Here is a 12,974-nt window from a genome sequence, read left to right as displayed (position 1 = left end):
CGACTACTCATGGTCATCCACCTGGAACTGCCGGTGAATTAGGGTTTGTACGTTCTTCTGCTGCAAGTGCGATGCTACGACGCCTTCATATAAATAAGCACCCTGCTGCCTGTGTTAAGCCACAGCATTATTGATTATCCCATTCAGTTGCCCTCTGTGCACACCGATGGGCCCTCCAGCACAAGCACAAGCTGTTGCTCGTCTCCCTTTGCGCGGCGTTGCAAGCACGACATGTCAGCGAGCTCTAGCATGATTTGAATGGATCGGAGGTCGCTGCTGATCGTACGTGATGTCGCAGCCTGCATCTACCTTCCATTTCCATAGTGGTGTGGCTTCTCATGTAGCACCTTCCACCCAAAGACTAGATAGGCCATGGCGCTGCACCAACTCCTCCAGATTCCATTTTCTGTGCTAACAATATGCTCAGCTAAGGTGATCAACCCTGAAGCAGAAGCACTGCTCCGACGGAGATCCACTCTGGATGCACCCATCTCGCTGTCCTCGTGGTCGCTTGCCAATTCTACCTGCTCCTGGTTCGGCGTCACCTGCGACGGCGGCGCCGGGCACGTTGCTGAGCTCAACCTCCATGAAACCGGGCTCAGCGGCAAGCTCGATGCCTTCTACTCCACCGCGTTCCAGAATCTCACCAGGCTTGACCTCAGCACGCGACAACAACCTCGTTGGTACCATCCCGGCAAACATGTCCATGCTGCTTACTCTCACCTTCCTGGACTTGAGCAGCAACAGTCTCAGTGGTGCCATCCCCTACCAACTCAGTCAGCTCCCTAGGATTGCAAGGCTTAATCTAGGGAACAACCACTTGACCAACCCAGAATCTGGCAAGTTCTCGCCCATGCCCGGTTTGAAGTCCTTATCGCTAGCCAACAATGGTCTCAACAGCACGTTCCCATGGTTTATCCTCAACTTCACTGGTCGTAGGATGAGATGGCTCGATTTATCGGATAATTCCTTTACGGGACATATACCCGATTCACTGCCCGAGATGGTCCCGAAACTAAGGTATATGAACCTGTCATATAATGGATTCTCGGGTCCAATACCCCGTTCTCTTTCAGGGCTCCAAAAGCTCCAGATCCTATATCTCTATGAGAACAATCTCACTGGGGCCTCGTTCGTTTCACTAGGATTGGATTCCAGCCAGGATTACTTCCAGGTCCGGTTTGAGTGATTCCACCCGTGTCACTCAATTCGGCCAGGATTCATTCCAGGGGTGAGGAGGTATGGTTTCAATCCGGACCATCTAATGTAGAAGGATTCCAATCCAGATCGGTTTTCGTTCCAGGTCAAACTAAAACGAACAACACTTTCAATGCAAGTCTGGTTTCAAACCAGGCCACTTCAAACCACCCGGAATGGACCTCATTCCGAGCCAATCCGGTGAAAACGAACAAGGCCTGGAGGAATTCCAGAAGAGCTGGGGATGATATCCGGGTTGCGCCGTCTTAGTCTATCAAACAACGTACTTGGTGGGTCGATCCCAGCATCACTCGGGAAGCTTCAAATGCTAGAGAGCCTTGGTATAAGAAATGCTGATTTGGTTTCTACTCTTCCAAACGAGTTGGGGAATCTTACTCACCCTCGAGAGGATGGACTTTGTCACGGAATCACTTGTTTGGAAGTTTGCCACCATGCTTTGCCAAGTTGCAACAAATATTGTACTTCCAGTTGAGTGGAAACAATCTCAAGGGTACCGTCCCCCTAGGCATGTTTGCAAACTGGAACTGAACTGGAAGTACCTCGAAATCCTCGGCAACAATTTTGTTGGCTCAATCCCACCAGAGATGGGAAACACACAACTATTTTTGTTGAACTTATCAGATAATCGCGTTAACGGTTTGAAATCGGCAATTTAACAACTTTGGAAATCCTTGACATTAGCAACAACCATCTTGAGGGTGAACTTTCTTAATCTATGTCCTTCCTTGAAGGTCGCAATTATCTCAGCTTGTCCGGCAACAAGCTCACATGTAGCATTTAATCCAATCTTAACGGCATGGAGTTGCGCAGTTTGTGCCAACTATATCTATTGCAAATATTGGATATATCACACAACCAATTACTTGGAGAGCTCCCTAGTTGCATATGGAACTTGCCACATCTTCTATTCTTGGATTTGTCTGGCAATGCTTTGGTTGGAGAAGTTCCAAACATGACAAATTCTACTTCTTCCATAATGTCACTACACCTTCCAACAACAATTTTACAGGTTGCTTTCCTGAAGTGTTGAAGAAGTTTAAAAAGCTAACTATTTTAGACCTCGGGAACAATAAGATTTCTGGTACAATTCCTCCTTGGATACTGGAGAGCAATCCTTTGCTGAGGATTCTTTGACTACGATCAAACATGTTATATGGAAGTATTCCTCAGCAGCTTACACAACTATCGCATCTCCATCTGTATTGATGCCACACAGTATGAAATTGTTAAAAGATTAAGCAGAGGACTCTTCTTCCCATTTAGCCCCTGAGCGTCTCAGACCTCTACTAGAGTTTAATGCATGATCTATAGGTCTACTCCAAGGAGCAAAGGGCACAAACCTTTTATGCAGAGACATCCTTTCTGTTAATGGGCAGTTTTTTTAATAAACGAGTTAATGGGCAGAGTTGTCCTGTTGTATCATGAACAGGGGATTATCCTCCGAATTTAGTCTGCTGCAACATTGTCACTATGTATTTTCAAGACTATTGATAGTAGCTGTGTAGGCTGGAAGTTGCAACACAACAGCAGCAACGTTCGACAGTTAACATCAAACGCAACAAAGAGGAAACCTCAACAAAATTTCAGTAGCTATAACGACTTCAAATGACCAAAATGCAAGAGCAAGATGACACATCCTCCACTGAAAATCCCTAGAAAGAATAACGGAGAAAATCAGTTGGAGGGGGAGTTGACGACGGCGCAGTTCCTCCTGATCTCCCCCTCGGCGCCCGTCTTGACCTGAACCGTCCCCAGTGTCGCCATGGACCGCGCAAACAGCTGGAAGAACACCTCGTCGGGCCCACCCGCGACGCTCTCGACGTCGGCCCGCGCCGCCGGGTCGGTGAGCAGCGCGGCGTCGGACTGGAGCAGGCACCTGTGCTTGCGCAGCGCGCGGTAGTAGCCCAGGTCGAACGTCAGGTGGCTGCCCGGGTCCATCTCCACGACGGCGTCCTCGGCGAACCCGCCGCTCGGCGCCCGGCACTTGCGCCGGCGGAGGTTGGCGGCGTAGGCGGCGTCGAGGGTCGGGTCGGTTGTGTCGTTGCCGGCGCCGGCGCCGGGGTGGCCGTAGAGGCGGTCGGCGAAGGACGAGCAGTGGGCGATGCCGATCGTGTGCGCGCCTGTTCAGACAAGATTATTCCACATGTCAGAAGAAAACACGGTGAAGTTAGCGTATAAAAACTTGGAACAATCTGAACGGCATTAAAGGTCAGAGCACTTGTCTCTGCATTTTTTTGAGCTGATGATTAAGTTGTTCATGAGCAGTTCAATTAAAGAAAGAACAATCTATAAAGCTGCCTGAACAAAATTCAGGCAATTTTATAAAGGAAAAAAACTAAAATTTAGGAGCAGCTGATATTCAGTAATTTCAGTATAAAGAATGGTCAGTGTTCAACTACGAATGTCAGGCCATACACATGCTGATATGCATAATGAGATGAAACTTTTGGGCAGCCTATTCCGACGTAGTGAGAGGACATGAGGGAGAAAAAAAATCAAAGCGGACAAGCTAAAAATGCAGCGAGTCAGTGACCTATAAAACTGTGAGCGCAAAATTCAGGCACTGTTTTTCAGGGAACAGCTAGAATTCAGTAACGTCAGTATAAATGAATGGTCAGTGCTCAGCTATCATCTCAAGCTAGCCATAGAGGCATAGGAGAGGACAGGAAGCTGGTAAGCATAAGTGAGTCGGAGCTGAAAGTAAATTTGGATTATTTCCTTCAAGGAATCTGGTGATCCGCTTTAAGATAGGCAGCGAAAGGAACCATTATTTGTGCTCCTTTTGCGTGTGCTACTGTTGCCCACTCAGCACACAAAGAATGGGCAATCACAGCCAGACCATCTCCTCAGAGTGCCTGGCCTATTCTTCTTATGCCTCTCTGAAATCAAACCGATTTTATTCTTCTTCTTTTTTTTCTTGTAGAACTTAACAGTTAACATTAGTGAAATTCTTGTTTCTGAACAAAGCCTGATCATAGTAAGAAAGAAAAGCGATACAGTGGCTAATGTGCTAAGCACAGTCCCTTGAATGTGTCTTTTAGAAGAACACTAAGAGGGAATGTCTTAAACCAATGGATGGAGCTGGTGGGTAAAATAATAGATGTTGAGTTAAAGGACAAAAGGATATGTTTGTCTGGAGCTGTGTAAAGATAAGAAATTTACAGTTAAATCTATGTATTCAGACATAATGAAACAAGAAGGATTAGGATTACCATCAGAGTGTGCTTCTTGGAAGTTAAGAGTACCACTGAAAATTAAGGTTTTCTTATGGTATCTATGGAAAGGAGTCATTCTTACAAAGGACAATCTTGCCAAGAGGAAATGGCAAGGATGTCCTAAGTGTTGCTTTTATAGCTCTAATGAGACCATACAACACCTTTTTTTCGATTGTCATACGGCAAAGGGTATTTGGAATGCAGTTTTTACCAACTTAAATTCAACCACCGACTAGTTTCTCTCAAATGTTGGGATCTTGACTGAACAGTTTCTCAGTAAAGCTTAGAAACAAAGTCTGGTGGGAGCAGCAGCTCTTTGTTGGGCCTTGTGGTTGAATACAAATGAGGTTGTATTCCAAAATACAATACCTAAATCTTTTTGCAGGTAATTTTCAGGGGGACATATTGGACAAGGTGTTGGTCTCTGCTGTCTAAAGAGGAAGAGAAAGCTGCTCTGAAAGAAAAATGCCATCCGCTGGAGGTTACAGTCATGGAGATCTTCAGTAATTTTGGTTGGAAATTCAGAAATAGACTACAAGCTTAGAGCTTTTCTTGTCAAGTTTTAACGTCTTCCTGAACAATGTTGTAGTTTAGTTGCTTCAGTAGCAGTGTGAGTGCTGCCTATGTATCTGGTGTGGATCAGTTCTTGTAATTGGCCGTAAGCATTCTCTGTTGAATGTGGAGGCCGGATAATTATCCTTAGTCTAAAAAAATGTGTGCACAACTGTCCTGTGATGAATGATGATCACTTGATCAGTCAGGTAGGGTGTACCTGAGAGCCACACGAGATCACGGACGCCAAGGCCTTTGGTGGCGAACAGGTCGGTGAGCTGCTTGAAGCTCATGGACGGCTTGGGGATCTCGTCGAGCGCCTCCTGCATGCTCGACACCGTGCCGTCCCTCCTCCCCGTCGGCACGCGCCACGACGGCCCGCCCTGCAACGATTGACAAACCGTCAGCTCAAGTTTTCAGCTGGCAAGGGATCGGAGCAGAGAGCACGATGATACGATGAGCTCACGCACAATGGCGGCGACCGCGTCCCGGGCGGCGAGCGCGAGGACGTCGGCGCAGGAGACGACGCCGGGGCACGCCTCCTCGACGAGGGCCTTGACGCGGTCGACGAAGTCGAAGCCGCGCAGCGTCAGGTTCGGCGGCGCGTCCTTCTCCGCCACGCCGCCGGCGGTCGAGTTGAGCAGCACGGACGCGTCGCAGCCCTGGAACACATCACGGACGCACCCACGGCGGCGGTCAGTGCGTGCGTGCGCTGGCACGGCGGCGGCGGCAAAACGTAATGCACGGCTGCGAAAGCGCGTACCCTGACGAAGCAGTCGTGGAAGTGCAGCCGGAGCAGCGCGGCGGCGACGGTGGGCACGCGGTCGACGTGCTGCCGGACGAAAGCGCCGACCAGCCGCTCCACCCCCGGGCAGCTCTTGTCGTAGAACCCCATCCTGAGCTGCCCGCGCGCGCCGGTCACGCTGCCGGCAAGCACGACCACCATTGCCATGGCCATGGCACTCCTCCTCCAGCTCGAGCTGCTTAACGGCCTGCTCGTCGCCATTGCCACCTAGCCGACACAATGCAAGGCTCACTCACTCACTCAACCTACTGAACTGTGTTGCTTTGTACTGGTTTAGAGTAGCAACTAGCAGGGTGTGTGTGGCGCTGCGGCGCAAGAGTACAAGTCTACAACAAACAAGTTTGGTGAGCTGAGCCTGTCTATAAATACATGGAATATCTTCTTTGTTTTGTGTCGGTCAAGAGCTTACTTAACACTGAATTACTGAAACCAGTATCAGAATTCAGAAGCCGAACCAAATTCAGAAACCTCCTGACAAGATAAACAAACCACCTGTGTTATGTTATGGCAACATTGCTAGGATTTTCCAGCAGTGGTATAGTAGGCCGTGTCCTAAGAGAATCAAGCTATGGTAGAGCTCGCAAGCTGCATCCCGGTTAAGTTTCGTGGCGCTTTCGGCTTTCTGGTCCACTCCCAGCCAGCCCCAGCGGCCAGCATGTGTGCGTGTGCCCGTCAGGAATGTGATTCTGGAACGGGAAAGTGAATGTGCCGCCCCCACATGCAAGAAGAGACAGGGGGCGTGTGATTCTTCTCCGCTTTGCAATCCTGATCATTGTTGTTTCTGTGATGCAAACGTTTGTGGTTGTGGATGGAAGAAAGAGCAAGAAAAGAACAGGATCCTTTCCTACCATCGCCTCAAAGGCTCTAGCTCTCTTTTGGCCAACTTTCAGTGGTTCATTAATTCATTCAGATCGTCCTATTACTTGCTAATATTGTATCGGAGCAACTTTGCCGAAGATTAGCTAATCAAAGATGGTGTAGGTGACAATCCAATTCTGGGTGAAAGTTTACTGAAATTGTTCCTTTGGTCGGCCTCAAACCAAGAATTCCTTTCTAACTAAATATGTAAAGGCAGAGCACCTGCCGGTTTGCCCTGAAAAATGTTTACTGCAATCATCGGGTTAAGCATCAGTCTAAGTTCTTCAGCAATCATCTCAGTTAAGCACGGCAATTTGCAAAAGTATTTTGGCGGTGCACATGTTGTGGCATAAGACTGGTCCACAGCTTTCCTCTGAGAAAAGAGGAGAAAGAGTGAGCCGATCAAAAGCAAAGATTTCCTCCAAATTTCCTTCCAGTTTTGGGTACAGCCTTGAGAAGTTTTCGGTTACCTTTTACCAGGGGTAAACAGCGCCAGGAATGACTTCTGGAGTGGACAAGAGTGTGACAAAGCTGTGTGGGTTCCACGCAATGTGAGCAGAGCACATATGCTTAGATTTCTCGAACCACACACTTTTCCTAAGACTGGCAGGCAATGGCAAACATGTGCATCAACTATTGCAAAGTTTGCAACGCATGTCAATTTGTAGCCGCTCTTCTGTGCATTCTGATGGGCCAAGTTACAATGGTTTGTCGATGTAACAAATTCCAAAATCTTTTTCATTCTTCTGGTGAGGTCAAAACTTGTCTACTTCAGTTGTTGCAACAGTTGCACAAAATCATGTACACACACGAAAGCAAAATCATTTTGTCTGCAGGAGAAAGAAAAGACTACTCCAACATCCCCGAGTGAAATATGATATCATTAGGTTTAGAGTAATGGCATAATCTGAGAAGGCTTAAATCCAAAATAACGTTCTGCACAGACCTAGCTGCTCTCCTTGATTCCACAACTAACAAGCCTTCCGAATCACAATCTAGAAACAAACCAAACACGTTAATCTGTCCAACAATTAAGTCCTAAAACATTCAGTTAGACATTTGAGTTTGCCAGAACAGAGTTACGCCTCAAGTAAGAAACAGGAGTCGACCACAAGCCAAACAGAACTCAAAAGCTAAACATTCTGATCTCAGGCAATATAGAACTGGCATAACCGAAAACAAACAGAGTACAGATTTAAGTCCAAACATCATTTATTCATTCGGATGCCATACTGCTGCACCGCAACAACAGTTTACAGTAAACATACAGATACAACCAGTTCATAAGACCAGACAAAAGAACATCAAAGACAAACTGCAGTTCATGACCAAACACAATCCCGACACAGGTACTTCAAAGGTGACACAGGCAGAGACCAGACGACCCAGGTACAGTAGAAGCATCCATGACCGATGGGCTTACTGACCACCACGGAGGCGGAGCACCAGGTGGAGGGTGGACTCCTTCTGGATATTGTAGTCCGCCAGGGTGCGGCCATCCTCCAGTTGCTTGCCGGCGAAGATCAGACGCTGCTGGTCCGGGGGGATACCCTCCTTGTCCTGGATCTTGGCCTTCACATTGTCAATGGTGTCGGAGCTCTCAACCTCCAAAGTGATGGTCTTGCCGGTCAAAGTCTTCACGAATATCTGCATCCCACCCCTCAGACGGAGCACCAGATGGAGGGTGCTCTCCTTCTGGATATTGTAATCCGCAAGGGTGCGGCCATCCTCCAGCTGCTTGCCGGCAAAGATAAGACGCTGCTGGTCCGGGGGGATGCCCTCCTTGTCCTGGATCTTGGCCTTGACGTTGTCGATGGTGTCAGAAGACTCCACCTCGAGGGTGATGGTCTTGCCAGTGAGGGTCTTCACGAAGATCTGCATGCCTCCCCTGAGACGGAGCACCAGGTGGAGGGTGCTCTCCTTCTGGATGTTGTAGTCAGCCAGGGTGCGTCCGTCCTCAAGCTGCTTGCCTGCAAAGATGAGTCTCTGCTGGTCTGGGGGGATGCCCTCCTTGTCCTGGATCTTGGCCTTGACATTGTCGATGGTGTCGGAAGACTCCACCTCAAGGGTGATGGTCTTGCCAGTGAGGGTCTTCACGAAGATCTGCATGCCTCCCCTGAGACGGAGCACCAGGTGGAGGGTGCTCTCCTTCTGGATGTTATAGTCAGCCAGGGTGCGTCCGTCCTCAAGCTGCTTGCCGGCGAAGATGAGCCTCTGCTGGTCCGGGGGGATGCCTTCCTTGTCCTGGATCTTGGCCTTCACGTTGTCGATGGTGTCGGAGCTCTCAACCTCCAAAGTAATGGTCTTGCCAGTCAAAGTCTTCACAAAGATCTGCATCCCACCCCTCAGGCGGAGCACCAGGTGGAGGGTGCTCTCCTTCTGGATGTTATAGTCAGCCAGGGTGCGTCCGTCCTCAAGCTGCTTGCCAGCAAAGATGAGCCTCTGCTGGTCTGGGGGGATGCCCTCCTTGTCCTGGATCTTGGCCTTGACGTTGTCGATGGTGTCGGAAGACTCCACCTCGAGGGTGATGGTCTTGCCAGTGAGAGTCTTCACGAAGATCTGCATGCCTCCCCTGAGACGGAGCACCAGATGGAGGGTGCTCTCCTTCTGGATGTTATAGTCAGCCAGGGTGCGTCCATCCTCAAGCTGCTTGCCCGCAAAGATGAGCCTCTGCTGGTCCGGGGGGATGCCCTCCTTGTCCTGGATCTTGGCCTTGACGTTGTCGATGGTGTCGGAAGACTCCACCTCAAGGGTGATGGTCTTGCCAGTCAAGGTCTTCACAAAGATCTGCATGCCTCCCCTGAGACGGAGCACCAGGTGGAGGGTGCTCTCCTTCTGGATGTTGTAGTCAGCCAGGGTGCGCCCATCCTCAAGCTGCTTGCCGGCAAAGATGAGCCGCTGCTGATCCGGGGGAATGCCTTCCTTGTCCTGGATCTTGGCCTTGACGTTGTCAATGGTGTCAGAAGACTCCACCTCGAGGGTGATGGTCTTGCCGGTGAGGGTCTTGACAAAGATCTGCATCTGCAAAAGAATAAACAGACAGAAGGGTAAGTATCTAGCAGTAGGTTAATAAAACAGTCTCTAGTGAACAGCAACAACACATTCAAACAGATGCCACAAACAGGTCGTGCGTGTTCATCACATCATTAGTGCTATAGAATGAACGTGCAGCAGCATTTCATTATCCAAGTATATCAACAAAGTATGAAGAGCATGCTTGATCATCGTATGTACAAAATAATCATCAAATTGTAGCAATAGATATCTTCCATCTATTAATGCATATAACCAGGAGGATGCATGTTGCTCACATAAAAGCTATGGCATCATACAGAAACAGCGTAATCATCTTAATCATGTGACATATGCAGATATGGATGGGCTCAAATCAACAAAAAGCAGCAGCATGCCATCATCCAAGTATACCAAAACAAGTAACAAGAGCATGGATGATCATCAGGTATACTAAAGAATTCCAACAGTAGCAGTACATATCTTGATCTATAAGCATGTGCATCTACCTAAGTAACAGGAGGATCCATGCTGCTCAGGTAAAAGCTACGGCATCATTGAGGAACAGCAGCATATATATCTACACCCATTAACTAAGCATAGATTCATCATCTTAACCACGGAACAGATTGGTGACACATGCATATTAATCCCAAGAGCTAGATCGAGATCATCCTATTCGACTCTAATCTAAATCAGACCATGACCAAACGTTTACCACATGCTAACAAAATCGATCGGACGAATCAGGCGCAGAAACCTAGGTAACACCACGGAACCAGATCATAGATGCAAGTATGGGCACCATATACAAAGACGAAAGCCCGAGCTGATCTACTAGGCAATGATCCAGTAAACCGTGAGAACGACCTCATCTACGAACAGCCTAGAAGCAACCCCACGATTCCCAGATCAACGACCTAAAATCCCCACAAATCGCAGGAGCGTGACAAGATAAACAGGAGAACATATCAGATCTACACAAAAATTCCACCTCCCAGCCATCTACGAACAGAAACATCGCGGATCTAACATGATTTCTTCAGTGCACAGATCCTAACCATCTACCAAATCAACTACTTGCAGATCACGCCGATCTAGAGGAGGAAGACGATCGCCGTACCTTGAAGCGGGTGAAGGATCGCCGAGGCTTGCGGGAAGAACGATTTGGGGCGGGTGGTGTGCTCCGAACAACACGAGACGAGATGAGATTGGGGAGAAAGGCGAGGGGGTCGGCTATTTATGGCGGTGGGGAAGAGGAGAGGTGGGGAAGGAACCCGTGACGTCTTCCGTGCCGTGTGAGACGAGCCCGCCTCGTCTCCGCCACGCAATTTCCGGAAGCCGCCAGCGCAAAGAGGCAAGGAGTCCACTCCAACCCGTACGCCTGCTGGTAGCCGTTAGATGTCGACGCCGTGGAGCGGAGCTTCCGAGAGGTGGGGACGGGTGGTTCCGTGGTTGGTGGCCGTTCGATGTCGACGCCGTCACGGGGCTCCTCCGTCCACGTTACACGACGCTGATGTGCGTGGCCCACCAGTTGATATTTCTCTACGGGAACAGCAACTCACGACGTTACACGTCGCTGATGTGCATGGCCCACTAGTTGAAGTATTGCGATTGTCAATCATCTGGCTGCACAGTTTCATCGTACAATTAATAAGATGGAAAACTAAGGGGACGTTCTCTTCCTTCCACTGACTTATTTTTAGCACGTGTCACATTGAATATTTAGATACTAATTAGGAGTATTAAACGTAGATTGTTTAGAAAACCCATTACATAAGTGGAGGCTAAACGGCGAGACGAATCTATTAAGCCTAATTAATCCATCATTAGCAAATGTTTACTGTAGCAACACATTGTCAAATCATGGACTAATTAGGTTTAATAGATTCGTCTCGCCGTTTAGATTCGTCTTATGTAATGGATTTTGTAAATAGTCTACGTTTAATACTTCTAATTAGTATCTAAACATTCAATGTGACGGGTGCTAAAAATAAGTCGGTGGAAGAAAACGGAGCCTAAGTACATATACCACCGGAGTGATGAAACTCTCATAAGACTTCATTTGGATACCAGGGTTAAACTTTAGCATGTCACATTGGATGTTCGGATACTAATTATAAGAACTAAATATGAGCTAATTACAAAATTAATAGCAGAACCCATAGGCTAAATCACGAGACGAATCTATTAAACCTAAGTAATCCATCATTAGCAAATGGTTATTGTAGCACCACATTGTCAAATCATGGACTAATTAAGCTTAATAGATCCATCTCGCGATTCAGCTTAGCGGTTGTGCAATTAGTTTTGTAATTAGACTATGTTTAATACTCCTAATAGCCCCTGTCTTCCAAACACACCCTAAATGACCTTGCCAAGTCAACAAAATTGCTGATGTGACATAAAATTTAATGCACATGAAACTCCATTAATACTAGCACTTTGATTCCACTTAACAAAGTTTAAATATTATATATATATATATATATGATACCTTGTTCTTGTTCTACGAAATGATAGTGCTCCCCACTTTCTTAGCCGATATGACTAATTTAGAAATTAAGAAATTTTAGCCGATAATGCTATGACTTGTGCGTCCAGACGCATCGGATGCTGGTCAACAAAAATATCAGACTATCTCGGTCGGCCTTATCCATTCCCACCGTTCTTTTCTCCCCCATTTCCGCACGCAGCCGCGCGTCTTCTCTTTTGCCTACGTTGCGGCATGCCGAAGTCATCCCAGCCTAGCACCCGTTGCCCGGCTCCCCTCCCCCCTTCTTCCCCGCCAGCCAAGGAAACTACCACCGCGGAATCCAGCCCGGATCTGGTGACGATGTTCGGCGACTCCGTCGGATCCAAGGACGCCAGGGGTGCACGGGTCCGCCCCGCTCGAGCCACCCCTCCCCAACCGCGAGCTCACGCTCAGCAGCTACCTCTGCGACAAGCCGCCGCTCGCCTCGGCGGCGGCGGGGATATCCTCGCCGCCGAACTCCTCGGCCCTCCTTCACTGGCCGCCGGCCACCCCAGATCGCCCTGGAACCTTTCTGGAACGAATCCACTTTTCTGGGAAGATGGAACATTTTGGGGTAATGTACCCAGGGTTTTTTCGGAATACCATATGGTTCTTTATGGATCCTCTTATGCATTATGTTCGATATCAAGGAGAGGTAATCCTTGCATCAAAAGGAACTCTTCTTTTGAAGAAGAAATGGAGATCTTACCTTGTCAATTTCTCACAATATTTTATCTCTTTTTGGACTCGACCACAAGGATCTGCCTAAACCAGTTAACAAACTCGTGCTTCGATTTCC

At 48.2% G+C, this 12,974-nt stretch overlaps 2 protein-coding genes and 1 pseudogene across 2 annotated transcripts; 1 reads left to right on the top strand and 2 right to left on the bottom strand.

The window, feature by feature from the left end:
- Positions 1-372: 372 nt before the first annotated feature.
- LOC105914044 lies at positions 373-2,572 on the top strand (annotated as a pseudogene).
- A 119-nt stretch (positions 2,573-2,691) lies between these two features.
- On the bottom strand, positions 2,692-6,302 carry LOC101760583 (peroxidase 39). The gene is made up of 4 exons (XM_004951800.4): positions 5,749-6,302; positions 5,456-5,647; positions 5,206-5,368; positions 2,692-3,338 (listed from the first exon to the last, which is right to left on the bottom strand). The coding sequence occupies exons 1-4, from the start codon at positions 5,989-5,991 to the stop codon at positions 2,893-2,895; spliced, it is 1,044 nt and encodes a 347-aa protein (XP_004951857.1). The 5' UTR covers positions 5,992-6,302; the 3' UTR covers positions 2,692-2,892.
- Positions 6,303-7,836: 1,534 nt separating this feature from the next.
- On the bottom strand, positions 7,837-10,941 carry LOC105914335 (polyubiquitin). The gene is made up of 2 exons (XM_012845812.3): positions 10,784-10,941; positions 7,837-9,669 (listed from the first exon to the last, which is right to left on the bottom strand). Exon 2 carries the CDS (start codon positions 9,667-9,669, stop codon positions 8,068-8,070), a length of 1,602 nt encoding a protein of 533 aa, XP_012701266.1. The 5' UTR covers positions 10,784-10,941; the 3' UTR covers positions 7,837-8,067.
- Between the last annotated feature and the right edge of the window lie 2,033 nt (positions 10,942-12,974).

Source organism: Setaria italica, chromosome I (genome assembly GCF_000263155.2).
Source record: "Setaria italica strain Yugu1 chromosome I, Setaria_italica_v2.0, whole genome shotgun sequence".
NCBI lineage: Eukaryota > Viridiplantae > Streptophyta > Magnoliopsida > Poales > Poaceae > Setaria > Setaria italica.
The sequence above is the reverse complement of the archived record's forward strand: the minus strand, read 5'-3'. Positions and strand labels throughout refer to the sequence as shown.